The sequence below is a fragment of the Gadus morhua genome, chromosome 23 (genome assembly GCF_902167405.1).
Source record: "Gadus morhua chromosome 23, gadMor3.0, whole genome shotgun sequence".
Lineage (NCBI taxonomy): Eukaryota > Metazoa > Chordata > Actinopteri > Gadiformes > Gadidae > Gadus > Gadus morhua.
The window spans coordinates 8,944,436-8,960,943 of NC_044070.1; the positions used below are offsets into that span (position 1 = coordinate 8,944,436).

The following is a 16,508-nucleotide window of genomic DNA, read 5'->3' on the forward strand; positions in this document are numbered from 1 at the left end:
CTTTAGAAATAACCTCCTGAATCCTTGTTATAACGCTGTGTATAATCCCGGACCGCAACAGCTTGTCTACATGTTGTTAGTGTGTGAAATTCAGCACAGTATCAGCCGAGTTGACTCTAATTTCCACATTGTTTACTTGCGTTTGTGAATAACAGTGGCTAGTTGGCAGAACTCTTTTTACACACCAGTAGAGTGTTTATCAGGAGCGGAGCCCTGAATGTGACGTCACCCGTCATCTCGTCTCTGTAAACAATGGATGTTGCGCAGCATTTATTATGAAGGCAATATATAGACTCTCTCTCAGCACCCAGGACGATCCGATGCGTATCTAGATACATGTGCTATGATTAGGGTTGGGTATCGTTTGGGTTTTATCCAATACCGGTGCCTACTCGGTGCCTTTCAAACGGTTCCGGTGCTAAAATGATTATCAAACCGGTCTCATTTTCCGGATCCGTATGGAAACGGAATGAAATGAGTTGACAATGCTGTCTTGATATCAGGATAAAGCTCAATCCACCGATTCGCAATGTTTAAATCGGTGCATCGACAGATTCTTGGTCATTTTAAATAGATTCAGGGCCCCGTGTATCGATGTAGTCGCATCTTTGTAAATCCATCTGGATACCGTATCGTATCGGTGAATCGTTACACCCCTAATATTTATTTTTGGAGGGCTTACTACCTCAAGTTCTATGTTTATTCTGGTTTTATATATTATGTTGATCTTGTAAAATGTTGGATCCAAAATAAAGTTTCTGCAGTTTCTAACAGATTGTGAGCATGAATAATATTCTTAGCTAATAATACCGTGCTTTTCCATGTGGGTAAGGTTGCATTCCGAAGACTTTCAAACTATACAGTGAAATTTAGAGACAGATATTGTATCAAAACATGTTACTTACTATGTTGTGTTCTTTTTGGCGCAAACTACCACTCATGAACAAGAATATAGGGGAACAGTGTACACCAATATGAGAGACATTTATAAACATACATGCAAGCTCCCACACACATACCTAGACACACACCTTCCCAATTCTTGTCATCCCATGTATTGTCATCCTTTTCTGACGGCCCAGCAGAGTTCAGTTCAGTTGTACAGTTTAACACTTCAGTCTAGGATCATGAACTTGGTCCCACAAGACGAACATCTGGTGCGGCTGAAAGCGGTGCACCATCAGAACCTCCTTGAAGAAACACGGGTCATAAGGGTCCACTTTCGGTGGGAGGCGAAGTCCTCCGGGATTCACGCCCACATGGGAGGAGGGTTTGAGTCCTGCCCTGGCCAGGCACATCCCCATGTACGCATCGTCGATGGGATGCAGAGCAACCGACTTGGACATCTCGAATAGCACCTTGGCCGTGTGGCGGGACAGCAGGTAGCCTCCCCCGCTACAGTACGCAGGGTAGGTGTCCGATTCCTGCACCTGAACGGGAACAAAGTACTTGTTTGGTTCTCGAACAGGCCCAGTGCCTTCCATAAGGCTTCCCACAAAGAGGTGCTCGTCACTGTCAAGGCTTCCGTTGACACCCTGGAGGTATTCCACCATGTTGTCTGTGTGGGCAAAGATGTCGTCGTCACCGTTGAGCAGGAAGTGGGCCCGGGGACAGCGGTCCTCCAGCCACTCAAGGAACAGGACTTGCTTCAGGGTCAAGTTCAAGAAGGACTCCTCAAAGTCCCATTGGAGAATGTCACCATAGTTCCTGTTCTCCACCTCCATGAGCTGGTTCATCCTCTGCTTCTGCAAGTTAGCACCCGATGTCCCCGAGATGAAGACCCTGCGGATCCAGGCCCCGTTGTGTTTCCGCTCCTCAGCCCAGGTCGCCCGGAGGGCTTGTCTCCGCTCGTAGTTCTCTGGTTGGGACTTGATGACCAGCAGAAGGAAAATGTCTGATCCATCTGTCACTCCACATTTGTGGGGAAGGTCGAGTATCAAGGGAAAGTGTTTACAGTGCCGGTAAGACAGGAAGTTCTGGAGGCGCACAGGGAGGTCGGAGAAGCCAGTGATGTTGACCATGGACCGGTTCCGATGGCATGGGGGCCAGAGGTGGAGGCTACGTCTCGAGACGGCGGGTGGCATATTGGGACTCAGTTGGTCTTGAGTGAGGAGCTGAACATCGTTGGAGGGTGGAGGGGGAGGATGTTGGCTGGTCCAGAGAAGGATCACTATCAGGCACGGGGCCACGATTAGAATCAGATATGTTCCTATCCTTTTCATCCTCACTGCAATGGAAAAAACGTGATAAAACCATTGTAAATTATAATAAAAGGCATATACCTGCAATTGATCAGCTAATTCTTAGTCATCTTTATCTCACTTAAGCAGAGAAAGAAACACAATTACATTACAAACACAAATTGATGCATAGGTAAAAAGTATTTTCTCATACTGACCGCATCATACTGATCATCATACTGATCATCATACTGCTGATTAAATGATCTGAAAGATCTGTCAGCTGCACACCAACCATTATAACTTTCCATTACAACGGCAGCTACAGCCACGGTTACTTGGCGAGGCACTGCCACTGAGTGTGGACTCACTCACTAGGATGAAACCATCATAGAAAGCCATTTAGGTTAATAAGGGGAGGCTTCGGAATTGTTGGCTAAAGCAGCGGAAGTGGTGGACTCAACCAGGGCATTTAGCCTTTTATGCTATGAAAACCCTCACTGTAATTACTGACTCGTTTAACATGTTCGGCGTCGTACATGCCATTGGTAAACTTTGGCAATAATGGTTTCAGAAGGGTGGTTTGATGGTAAACCCATGTCCCATACAACTTTGCTTTTGGATTTACTAGCTGCAATCTCCTTTTGCAGCATTACATTGGCTGGTGTTAAGGATAAAGACTGCAAAAAGCAGACTGCACACAGATCTCGCACGGCCCGGTGATTGCCGCATTGTTTGATGCCATGCAGTTAGTGGGTGTGATAGCTATCATTAAATGCAGAGCACAACATTAAAAACAAACACTTTTGTAGCAATAGTACTTACTTTTGCAAAAGAAGAACATCCAACGGAAGCTTTATCCTCACTTGTCCAAACCCAGACAGCTTTGAATATCTGTGAAAATTGCACATGAATTCTATGAACAGATACTCACATCTTGACTGAAAAGTAAGTTTTTCTTGATAAAGTTTTCTGTAAAAAAGAGAGAAAAAAAGTACTTTTTTATTTTCTTATTGTTATTTTTAAGTTATCTGCTGGCCCCACTCAGTGAAGTGTAAGTAGGAACACAGCGAAGGGGCCCCAACGGGGATCTCTCGTGCATTTCGCGATTGCTCGTTCGCGTGACCTACAGTACAGCGGCCGCCAGTGCCCGCAGCCCAAATTACAGCCGCGGCACACATAAATGGACCAATTTGCACCTGGGCCTTTATGACCCCAATGAATTGGACCAATACATTCATCAGAAAACCCTGGTATGGAAAGGTGTTGATACCCCAGGAAAAAATAAGCACCTTTAATAGAGCCAACAGTCACAAAGTGACCTTTGGCTGTGGGGGTGCTGCTGGCTGTTTTAGTCACAAAGTGTGACAAAAGTGACAAGGGTGGGAAACTTTAAGGGACATTTTCTCACTGCTAGATTTGATAACTCATGAACAAAATGGATGGCAATAAACAAACAGTAATGATACCACCACAGGCTCCACTTACGACTCAGCAGCGTACAATAAATCAGACAATAGCAATCAGAATTGTTTTGGTTATAAAGACCAAAAGAAAAAAACATTAAAAGGTTGTTCTCTTAGGATCCCAAAGGGTGGATCAATGATATTGGGGCTTCCCGAACAAATATGAAACTTAGTGGTAGGTTTGAGTCATTAATATGCCTATGGTGTACAAGTAATACAAATGAAGATTGGATGAACTGCATATTATGTAACCAAAGCACTTTGTTCATTATACAAAAGATACCTTCAAAGCTTTAGGGGAGCAATTACATGCTACACAAGTCAAATGGTGTTGCAAAACAGAATGGCACAAGATATGCTGTGGCAGAGAATGGAGGTGTTTGCTTACACTGTGTTATTCGGTATTAAGTTGCAAAATGCAACTCAAAACATTAAGCCTTAACGTTTTTTTTTCTATTTTGTACCTAAATACAGAACAACACGATTTACATTCCTGTTCATCACCCAAACTGTGTGAGGAAATGTTAAATGTCCTACCCTTCTTGCAGTAGAGATATGTGGGTTTGTACTGGAGCAGTACTGAAAGGAATCTTACATTTAAGATAATTCAAAAGACACTTGGCAAACACCTTCACACACTTGGTCGTGGGAGGAGCAAGCCAGTACACTGAATCACCCCTTGCATGGTGTCCCGTTTAAAGGTCAGGTGAGCTGATAGATGAGAAGTGAAATGAGCTTGCAATTTCTATAGCTTTATGTGCGTTCACACGTAAAGCTATAAAGCGATAGGATCGATAACATGCTTGAGCTATAGCTTTAAAGCTCTAAATCAGAGTTGTAAACAGCTCAACTCTATGCAAATGAGCCAGTATCAGTAGCGTACCGTGGGGTTTAAGTCACGGCCTTCAGTAACAAACTCCACCAACGGTCAACCCACAAACACTCAGACATGCACACAAATTTCATATTAGATGCCAATATAGCCAACACAGCCACAATATGCGCTACTGCATAACATCCACAACAAGACAGTTGATCTTCAGCAACAACAACAGCGCACACTCACACCACTTTGTCACTCCGCAACCAGATTGCACATCACACACATGACACAAAAACCAGTGTTCACAGTTATTTTTTATTTTCCCTGGATGCTTTCGCAACTTCAACGGATTCAATAAAGTAGTCTAAAGCGACAATATTACAAGTGCAACACCATTTCATTAACAAAAATATAACATACAAGTAGGCCTTTATGACACATATTTTACAACAGTTATTCCAGCCAGAATATTAAGCCCAGAGGAGTAGTAGTGAACGGTTAATTTAATATGCTTATTAAGCGGCATCCACACAAAGCATTACCATTAAGCCTACTGCCCAAATTCCAGCAATATATTTGTGTTTCAAACCATTAAAAAAAATGCGTCATTAATGAAAGTACCACAACAACATTATCGCTCCTACACAGTGCAAAGTAAAACTCACCCATCACTAGGGCTGTCACTTTTTCCAAAAATGAAATTCGAACGAATTTCGAATTTCCATAATTAATTCGAATACATTCGACTAGCAGATGAGTGCTAGCAGATGAGTGCGCAAATTTGATGTTGTCGATAAGTACGACAGCTCTCTTTTACAAAGACGACAAACGGCCTTGTCTTTGTTTGTGACTTTTCCACCCACGGTGTAAAAGCCAAAATGCTTCCATACGCTGCTTTTTAAATGTGATGGTGTCGTTATGGTCCGCTCAGCATTGTACTCCTCGCAGTTCTCCATTTTTAATAGCAATTTTTTAATAGCTGTATCTCGGTTCGCGTTCTCTTCAGTTACGTTTTGTTTCAAAGCCCTCTTGGCCTATCTGTATCGAATGTTGATTCAACATTCGATACAGATAGCCAGGCCAAGAGGGTCGGCAACAGGTCAAACTGATATAAAATTTTAGCGCGCCCTCTGCTGGATCGAAAGCAGACTACTTAAAATGGTCTGAAGTTCTTATGAGATGGCAGCACACACAGTTCGAATGGAGAATTACACTTCGAATTCAAACTTTTCACCCCACCTTCGAACGAATATTCGAACTTCGAATAAAAAGTGACAGCCCTACCCAACACCCTCTCATCTCATCACGGGCCTTTCACAAGGGTTCCGGGTGGGAGTCCTTTCTCCGTTGTCCACTAAATACGTGGAAAAAAAATCTCCAGTCAGCTCTGGCAGAACCAGAAATAGTGTCTGCTCTTCTGGCTAAAGAGCTCCTCAAAAACTACGATATTGGCCCATTTAGTTCTCCCCCCTTTTCTTTTTCCGCATAAATTCTCTCGGCGTCGCTACCCGGAGATACTCAGGGAAATAACGTCGCATTTTTGATACGTCCTCTCCTCACTCTGACTCTATCGTTAGCGTTAACGAATGTATCCCACCAGAACCATTTTCGTTGTGCTGTGCAGGGGCGCAACTGCCTACTTTATGGGGGGTATGCAGACACATAGCAAGCCCCCCCCCCCCCCCCCCCCCCCCTCTTTGATCTGGGCACAAATTTGACCTAAAACACACTCTGATATTGAATCAAACAATTCATTTTGAGTGAACCAGGACAGATATCCGGTGTTTTTTTTAGAGGCAGCCTTTCTAAGATGCTCTGCCAGTGTAACATCATACCGTTTTGAGATCAAGGATACCCAGAATATTTCAATTTCTAGGATTTCCTAACTGTGCATTTTGTCCCCCTCAGTGGCAGGTTTCTTTCTGCAAGGAAGAGTATGCAGTCGATCACTCTAGTCAACAGGCTCTCTGCAATTCCCTATCAATAGTTTTACCTATAAGCATAAGCCGGATGCCAATTCTTTCCACATCAGATAAGCATTCATGTGGTAACCACTTGTTTCATGGTGCTTCAGTATCTTTGAATGACACTGCCAGTTATTATACCCCACCACAAGGCGCGTGTCAGCAACTCTAGCTTCACCAAAAAGCTTACATGCAAAACAATAAACTCTGTTAGAACTGTTGGAGTACAATGTACAATAACCAATAAGGGTGGGAAAATAATCGATTCTTCGATGCATCGCAACACTGTGTAGAACGATTCAGATACGATAATAATCTTTTTTTTTTTTGGGGATTATTAATTTATTAATTTTTGGATTATTAACGGAGTTATAAAGTATCAACTTTATAACTCCGTTTTTGCTGGGTCTATTGACATAAAACAAAGACTTACATAGAGATTGAAGTAAAACAAAATAACCACAAACAAGTTCCTTTAATTTTCTTGTTATGATCCGTTATATTGTAGTCTCCATTCTGATCAGCACACAGTTGCAAGACAACAGTAACCTGTTGTTTTACTAGTAGTAGATTTAGCTAACCTGAATGTTTACAAGCCTCCTCTTGATACACTGACATAAAAACGACTGTCTTTCAACCACTTTGAAAAGCTTTCTTTCATCCCTGCGCACCCTTTCTCCATCCCAATCTTTATTTTTCTATTTTGTGACCCTGAGGGCTTCTTCTCTGCCTCTCCACATTGAGGTACGTGTCATCAGATGACAATACGGTTCAAATGAAGACATTCTGGCGCTCGCCTCCAGGGCATGGTTGAGGGGGCGCCCACTGGAGCGCCGTGTGGGGAGGAGGGGGGGAGGGAGGCGAAGGAGCGGGGGGGCGCCTTATCAGTGCTTATCAGTGCTTATCTGGTGCGGCGCCCCTATGCGCTGCATATAGTGCATACCCACTATTTGCGCCACTGATACCGGCCATGCGTGCGTGCAATCGGCCAATGCCCCGAATCACCTCTGTTTATTCTGCCCAACGGCCTGCCAATGACTAAAGAGTGGTTCAGAGTCCATCTCGCTAAGGTGGTAGAAGGGTGCGGCCTACCATCTCCCCTCTACACTGGCCACTCCTTCCGGATAGGAGCCGCAACCACAGCCACCGAACCACAGCCGCTTCTATCAAACGGCTGGGAAGGTGGTCTTCCACAGCATACGAATCTTACATCCTGTTGAATTCAAGGTTCTTTCTTCTAGCGCACACGATGCACTCTAACGCCCCGTGCCCACTACCTCCGTCCGTTGACTGATCCCCATTGACTTTGAATGGGGACGGACGCGCAATGCATTGCGGATCCGTCCGTTCCGTTGGAGCCTTCGGCTCCGTCAAGAAGTTGAAAAATTTTCAACTTTTTCGGCAGCGACGGATCCGTCATCAAATCAGATCACGTATGCAAATTTAAGCACTGTGACGCGATTCGGGCTCTGACGATACTGGAAAGCGGGAAATCGGGTAATCTTGCCTCGCAATAAGCAGGAAGAAGCGGGAAGAATCCGGCGAAGCGATTTGATTGGCTGACGGATGCCTCTGCAAAGACTACTCCCCCATCAGTCAGCCACGCCTTCCCACGTCCGTTGACTGAAGGTGCAGTGGGCATGTAGCGTAACGTCGGTAACGGCATTCTTAACATGTTTGCAACTACTGGTGTGGTGGTTATCAGGTACTAAACTTCTAGCGTAAAATCTGGCTATATAACTCAAGGTTAACCTGCAGCAACCCCGGCGAGTGAGTTGACCACGTCGGTGGATCATCTAGAAAACATTCTTGAGTACGTTGACACGATGGTGGCACAACATCAAAAAACTCGCAGCGGCAACGCCGGTGAGTGCATTGACCACGTCGGTGGGCACAACTCAGGCACTAGTGAGTAGGTTGCACACGTCGGTGTGGTACAACACCATAGGCAATAGGTAAAATATATCTCTTAACTTCTGTATAGTGCCATTTAATCTCCACCAACCCATTCGTCCAGGGGTGGTATTGGGAACAGAGACTCGTCCTTATCCCCAAAATATGGCACACATAACGGTGTTATGCTGTATGAATGGTGCAGAGAACAAATTAACCCCACTGTAACATTGAATAAATAAAACATAGTAATTTGAAAGTTCAAATGTTTGTTAAAATAGCGATAAAAATACATACTTGGTTGACAAATTCTCTTCCTTGGTCAGTGAGTATTCTCTGTGGCACCTCAAATTGATATACAAATTTCAGAATGCACTGTATACAATACACATAGGCAACGATTACGCCGGGGACGCGTCCTCACCAGATTTTGTCATGATTGATTTTGTACCCACTACTTGTAAAAAAAAAAATTTGGGGTCACACTTTTCGGTGGGTCGCAGAATTCGGTGTAACCGTTACACCGAATTCTGCGACCCACCGAAATCTTTGGCCCCAGGGGGCGCTGTTGCACATTTTCTGCAACATGCACATTTTCGCAACACCCGTGTAATAACAATAAATAATTTATCAATAAATGATGCAGTTATGCATTGCAATTCATGCGAGGCCTGTAGGCCAAATTAATACAGGTTTAAAGGGTTCTCAATAGAGCTGTCAAGCGATTAAAATATTTAATCGTGATTAATCGCAATAATGTCATAGTTAACTCACGATTAATCGCATTTAATCGCAAATTATTTTTCTATGCTAAATATCCCTTGATTTTTTTGTCCCATAATTCTTCTAATTTTAATTATCTTATCAACATGGTGAAGTGCATCGGCTTGCCTTGTGCAAATGATTTTTTATTGATAACAACATTGGCATATATACTGATCAAAACAGGACGATACAAAAAAAGAGCCTATAGTGCAATTAAACGACTGCTTTGAACAAATGTCATTTGAACATAGCAGTCAGGCTACTGCTTCTATGTTTTGAGCCAAAGGAAAAAAAAAAAAAAAAAAAATTTTAAATAACCAATGGTGTTAATCGCGCAATAATTTTTTTAACGCCGTTAAAATTGGTTTGCGTTAACGCCGTTAATAACGCGTTTAACTGACAGCTCTAGTTCTCAATAATTGCAATCCTCTTCCAGACGGCGAATTGTTTTATGTCAGACAAAGGGGCTCGGATAAGGAGGAAAAGGCGAAATGGGTCTGTGGGGCAGCTGAGGCCGACGCCTTATTTAAAGAATTTCACTGCAGCGACATTGGTGCACACTGCGGCCAAATTCGTACCAGGACAGTGATTTCACAAAGGTTCTACTGGCCTGGCATGTCCACCGACATTGATAATTGGGTTTGTTTTTGCTTTCATATTTAACAATTTTCTACTTTATTCAGCACAAAAATCGGCAAATCACATGGAAATATCTTCCATAGGTATCAGAATGCACTGTGTGTCAGCAAAATCGACATGACCTCAAGCTTGGCACAGAGTATAAACCAATAGAGGTAAACGTTTCAATCATTCATCATATTTTCAACATATTTCATGTTTGAATAACAAAGCAATTACCTCTTTCTCTGTCTTTCTTCGTTTTCAAACAGACCAAAGTTCCTTTTGAACTGATTGGCAACCTTGTGATGACTGATCAGGGAAATCAGTACATTTGTGTAATGGTAGACTACTTCACTCGATGGTCACAGGTGTTACGACCCAGGGTCGTATGTGTATTGTTCAGTGTGTATGGATTTTGTCTGTGCTTGTGGCTCTTCCCTTTCTGCAGCAGGTGCAACTGATTGACCTGATTGGCCTGATTGGCCTATAAAAGGAGGAAGACATCCAGCCTGTCGCTCTCTCGGTGCTGGGTGACTGAAGCTGCTGCCAAACCTCATCGTCTTTATTTTGGTTTTGTTGTATATTCTCATTATACCAGTCCATAACACATTACACATAGTTATGCTGCCATCTATACTGATACTTAATTTCCTTGTTAGGGCCTTTTATTGTTAAATATATATACCAAAAGCTTGTCAGTGCGTGTCTCCCAATTTGTTATGCCATGCTTGAGCCATGTGGTCATAACACAGGCCTATGCCATCAAATCCAAATCTGCAGCCGAGGTCACACAGTGCATTCTGAAATTTGTATATCAATTTGAGGTGCCACAGAGAATACTCACTGACCAAGGAAGAGAATTTGTCAACCAAGTATGTATTTTTATCGCTATTTTAACAAACATTTGACCTTTCAAATTACTATGTTTTATTTATTCAATGTTACAGTGGGGTTAATTTGTTCTCTGCACCATTCATACAGCATAACACCGTTATGTGTGCCACATTTTGGGGATAAGGACGAGTCTCTGTTCCCAATACCACCCCTGGACGAATGGGTTGGTGGAGATTAAATGGCACTATACAGAAGTTAAGAGATATACTTTACAACTAGATCAAATGACCAAATTACCTTGTTAAAAATCGAAGAAACAGCATTTAACATACTCAAATAAAAGGGTAACATTAAACTTTTTTCAACTGTCTAGAGCTCTGGGGAAGCTCGCAAAAGAAAAACACATGGGATGGATACCTGGATGCTGTCATGTTTGGTTTGCGCACCAAAAGGAAGCTCACAACCAGCTTCTCTCCATTTTTCCTGATGTTTGGGAGGGAAGCAGGTATCCATCTCAGGTGCAATAAAACTATGAGGTGAGTTGGAATGTTTATATATATTCTCTTGTTCTTCAAGAAACTATTTTGAACAATTATTGAATGACGTCACATAGTTATGAACTGTAATCAAATTAAATAACCAATTTTGTTTTTTACAGGTCGATCCTTTGAGGAGCAGTTCAATGAAGAGAAGGTGGCAAAATTGTCAACATTGTCAAGCAAAATGTGGATAAGGTTCAGGAGAGAACCAGAGGGAGAATGCAATCCCTGCAAAAGAGAAAGTGCTTTAAGGTGGGGGACATGTCCGTAGCCTGCAGCGGAGGTGCGGAGGAAGAATGTCCGTAGCCTGCAGCGGAAAGGGGGAAAGCTCAATCCTGAGTTTCTTGGGCCATTCACAGTGGTGAACATTGAAGAAAAAAGTGTTGATCTTGTGGATAGTTCACTCCACCTGCCACCTCCACGCCACCTGCCAACTCCACTCTACCTGCCAGCTCAGCTCCACCTGCCACCTCCACTTCAGAGAAATGTTTGTAACGCTATGAGGCTCACTCTGATATTGTAAATTTTTATGTAAATGTTTAACCGTAAAAGTTCAAGTAACTCAAACAAAACAGCTGTTCTGTAAAGAAAATATTGAATCGATTGAATAATTATAACATTTTATTTTTTTTCATGTAAGATGTTACAGAGGCTTGGGACGGCAAAAATGTTCATGTCTTGCTGTTCCGAATCAGTCCTTACAAGCTGTTCTATTGGGACATCTGTAGGACAACTCCGGGTCAGGAACTCGAGAGTGAGGTAAGCTTCAGTATTTTATTCTCCTTTAATTAACTCATATATAACAAGGACATTTTCAAATGCTAGTACACCATAAGTTAACTGACTTCATTTTCAAATGGATTTGATTTCCCCAGGTGATTAATGCCACCCTCCTTAGGATGGTCCAAAAGCATAATAGCCAAGGGGGCAAAAAGGCACTTGCCATTGATACTTACACAATGACAAAATTTTGGAACGTAAAGACTGCAATTCTAAGGGTAGGCACAGGTGTTTTTTTTTTACTGATTGATGATTTACTGTATATTGTGGTTGTTTCTTTAACAGTGAATTGTGTGTTATTTTAGAAATGTAATCCATCATTGTATGGAGTCATTCTTGGGGTAGTGAATGAGCCAAATCATTGGATACTCACAGTAAATTAAGCATTATCTTACCCTATGTATTCATATTTTAATTTCCAAGGCACATCCATGATTTTATTAGGATATGTGAATGTGCAACATGCACAATGTGCTTATCCAAATTTCTCTAGGTCATCTTCCCCTCAGATCAGAGGAGCCTTGTGCTGGATCCACTCGGCAACGATGGCACCAAGATAAAAAGATGTCTGGAGACCACAAGGTAACAGTTGTGTTCTATGGCCGGTCCCCGGCAGGCGGATTGCTGTTATTTAACCATTGGATTATGGGTGAAACAGGTGATGGGAATGACCTTGACTGATGGGATGATGCTGTGCAGGTGTGTGAGAGCTTTGGTACCGTCCATGAAGGTGCATGAGTGCACCTCGTGCTCTGGTGACTGGGATCTGCAATATGCACGAGTTTCAAGCTTAGTGGCGTAGGAGTTTACAGGCATGACAAAAACATGCAGAAAACATAAGATCTCCCCCCTACCAATTACCTTTTTATTAAAGGTGCTTAATAAATACATTTGATTAGCACTTGACAGACCCATTCAATGGATAGGGCGTTTATTACGGTCCTTCACCTTTGCTTCTTTACCCCTAAAAAGCTACAATCAGTGTTAAATTACGCTGATTTACCTTTGAACATTTCCTATTGTAGACTACTGTGTAAAATGCTGTTTAGAATTAATGTTACTATCAAGAAAAGAAAAACCCACCGGTGGGGGGGAGATCTTATGTTTTATTTATGTTTTTGTTATAATGCACGCATGCATGTTGTAGAAAATGTACAACAGCGCCCCCTGGGGTCACACTTTTCGGTGGGTCGCAGAATTCGGTGTAACACCCCTCCATCAAGTTCACGTTGCATCGAAATTAGTTATAGGGTTTTTCACTGTTGCAACCCTCAACCTGTTTGCATTAATGCCAAATGTATTTTCACCACTCTCCTTGTACTGACGGTAGTAGCCATTGTCTGTGGAACATCAGCCTGCATGGTTTCCTCTTAATGAGGTCAGGCCTTAAAGGATATGCCTCATCTCCCACAAACATGTATGGCATCATTTTTACGTCAGAGTGGTGCAACGGCTCAGGTGGAGGAAAATTCAGGTCCTTTGCCTCCCGCCGGTTAGAGTGAGTGTACAGCATAGCATCTGATACCCTACCTTGGGTACCCACACTGGGATAGATGTAGTTGTGGTTTGCATCCAGAGCAGCCATCATTATCACAGAGTGTGGATGTGGTAAAGGCTGTCACTTTTTCCTTGAGGTTGAATGTGATTTCCTTCAAGCGCACCCCGCATTTCATTTGTAAGTCCAAGGCTATTGTTCACCATTCTGCCTCTGTTGATGGTGTCTAGCAATAGAAGAAAATAACAGTTAAGGCTATGAGTTCAACTAAGTTTGGGACACTGATTGTTATATTTGCCACAGATGGCACAATTAATATATGTCTGCCATACTGTGGATAGGAATTCATGACCTAAGACTGACTCTTGGACAAATTAATTATGTACAAATTAGAGCTGTCAAGCGATTAAAATATTTAATCGTGATTAATCGCATTAATGTCATAGTTAACTCTAATTAATCGCGATTAATCGCAAATTATTTTTCTATGCTAAATATCCCTTGATTTTTTTGTCCCATAATTCTTCTCATTTTAATTCTCTTATCAACATGGTGAAGTGCATCGGCTTGCCTTGTGCAAATTATTTTTTGTTGATAACAACATTGGCATATACACTGATCAAAACAGGACGATACAAAAAAATAGCCTATAGTGCAATTAAACGACTTTGAAAAAATGTAATTTGAACATAGCAGTCAGGCTACTGCTTCTTTGTTTTGAGCCAAAGAAAAAAAAAAAAATTTTTTTTTTTTTTTTTAATATAAAATAATTGAGTTAATCGCGCGATATAAAATTTAACGCCGTTAAATTTGGTTTGCGTTAACGCCGTTAATAACGCGTTTAACTGACAGCTCTAGTACAAATAATAGCAGTAATAAAAAACTCATTTACATTTGCAAAGGAGACTATGGCCATATTGCTTAAAAGAGTGTTTTATCTTGATGTCTACAGTATGTCGTTGTGTGATTGGTTGGACTCAATTTATCTGGTGGGCTGGAGTTTACCAGCCACTCATACTAGCTGACGGAGAAGGCATGATACTCTCTTCATCTCTAATATAATTATATATATATGAGAAAAATACTAAATTATTTAAGTAAAAAGATCCTGAAAAGCATAACATCCTAACATCATCACTTTGGTTCCATTTAACCTTTTTAAGACATTGCTCAAGGACCACCTGTCTCATTCACGTAATCTTTTTTTTTTTTTTTTTTTTTTTTTAATTGTCTGTTGGTTTGTTTTTTCTGCTCTTAACATTTTTTATCCTGTTATTTCTGCTAAATTCCTAAATCTATGTATCCTTTGTATTCCCCTGTACTTTGTATTCAAATGTATTCACTCGACATCATTGCAAATGAATGAATTTGAGTTTAAATATATAAATCAAGATCAAACAAATCATCAGTTTTTCATTTATCTTAAATCCTAACTGTAACACATTATCAACATAAGAAAAATATGTTTATTGATAGGATGCCCTCTACTGGACAGAACGTTTAATAGTGGCATTGGCCATGCATACACCTGTATGTACATTGTATAGGTACATAGGAAGTATCAAAAATAGGCACAATTTTTGCATCAATTGTTGAATTCAACAATTGAATTCAACAAAAAATTCAATTTTATTTGCATAGCCCTTAATCACCATTACAATCTCAAAGGGCTTAACAGGCCAAACATTTATGGGAAAATCGAATATAATTAGAATATATAAATAATTACCAATGAAATTGGAATGGGATTATAGGGGAATCAATTGCAGGCCGCCTGCTGCGCCATCTGATCGAAGCAGACAACGGCAATATGCCTTCCCGCGCACCTCGTTCGACTTTGTTCTTTTTGGTGTGTACCACCACTCATGAACAAGAATATAGGGGAACAGTGTACACCAATATGAAAGACATTCATAAACATACATGCAAGCTCCCACACACATACCTAGACACACACCTTCCCAAATCTTGTCATCCCATGTATTGTCATCCTTTTCTGACGGCCCAGCAGAGTTCAGTTCAGTTGTACAGTTTAACACTTCAGTCCAGGATCATGAACTTGGTCCCACAAGACGAACATCTGGTGCGGCTGAAAGCGGTGCACCATCAGAACGTCCTTGAAGTAACACGGGTCATAAGGGTCCACCTTCGTCGGGAGGCGAAGTCCTCCGGGATTCACGCCCACATGGGAGGAGGGTTTGAGTCCTGCCCTGGCCAGGCACATCCCCATGTACGCATCGTCGATGGGATGCAGAGCAACCGACTTGGACATCTCGAATAGCACCTTGGCCGTATGGCGGGACAGCAGGTAGCCTCCTCCGCTACAGTACGCAGGGTAGGTGTCCGATTCCTGCACCTGAACGGGAACAAAGTACTTGCTTGGTTCTCGAACAGGCCCAGTGCCTTCCATAAGGCTTCCCACAAAGAGGTGCTCGTCACTGTCACGGCTTCCGTTGACGCCCTGGAGGTATTCCACCATGTTGTCTGTGTGGGCAAAGATGTCGTCGTCACCGTTGAGCAGGAAGTGGGCCCGGGGACAGCGGTCCTCCAGCCACTCAAGGAACAGGACTTGCTTCAGGGTCAAGTTCAAGAAGGACTCCTCAAAGTCCCATTGGAGAATGTCACCATAGTTCCTGTTCTCCACCTCCATGAGCTTGTTCATCCTCTGCTTCTGCAAGTTAGCACCCGATGTCCCCGAGATGAAGACCCTGCGGATCCAGGCCCCGTTGTGTTTCCGCTCCTCAGCCCAGGTCTCACGGAGCACTTGTCTCCGCTCGTAGTTCTCCGGCGGGGACTTGATGACCAGCAGAAGGAAAATGTCCGATCCATCTGTCACTCCACATTTGTGGGGAAGGTCGAGCATCAAGGGAAAGTGTTTACAGTGCCGGTAAGACAGGAAGTTCTGGAGGCGCACAGGGAGGTCGGAGAAGCCAGTGATGTTGACCATGGACCGGTTCCGATGGCATGGGGGCCAGAGGTGGAGGCTACGTCTCGAGACGGCGGGTGGCATATTGGGACTCAGTTGGTCTTGAGTGAGGAGCTGAACATCGTTGGAGGGTGGAGGGGGAGGATGTTGGCTGGTCCAGAGAAGGATCACTATCAGGCACGGGGCCACGATCAGGATCAGATATTTTCTTATCCTTTTCAT

At 42.6% G+C, this 16,508-nt stretch overlaps 2 protein-coding genes across 2 annotated transcripts; both read right to left on the reverse strand.

Annotated features, from left to right (window-relative positions):
* Window positions 1-253: 253 nt before the first annotated feature.
* LOC115537417 (N-acetyllactosaminide beta-1,3-N-acetylglucosaminyltransferase 3-like) lies at window positions 254-3,142 on the reverse strand. Its single transcript, XM_030349339.1, has 2 exons — window positions 3,006-3,142; window positions 254-2,227 (listed from the first exon to the last, which is right to left on the reverse strand). The coding sequence occupies exons 1-2, from the start codon at window positions 3,022-3,024 to the stop codon at window positions 1,107-1,109; spliced, it is 1,140 nt and encodes a 379-aa protein (XP_030205199.1). The 5' UTR covers window positions 3,025-3,142; the 3' UTR covers window positions 254-1,106.
* Window positions 3,143-15,251: 12,109 nt separating this feature from the next.
* On the reverse strand, window positions 15,252-16,508 carry LOC115537655 (N-acetyllactosaminide beta-1,3-N-acetylglucosaminyltransferase 3-like). Its single transcript, XM_030349700.1, has one exon. It carries the CDS (start codon window positions 16,506-16,508, stop codon window positions 15,393-15,395), a length of 1,116 nt encoding a protein of 371 aa, XP_030205560.1. The 3' UTR covers window positions 15,252-15,392.

Excerpts from the sequence above, each read along its gene's own strand:
- LOC115537655 (XM_030349700.1), bottom strand. The coding sequence starts at position 16,508 with ATGAAAAGGATAAGAAAATATCTGATCCTGATCGTGGCCCCGTGCCTG.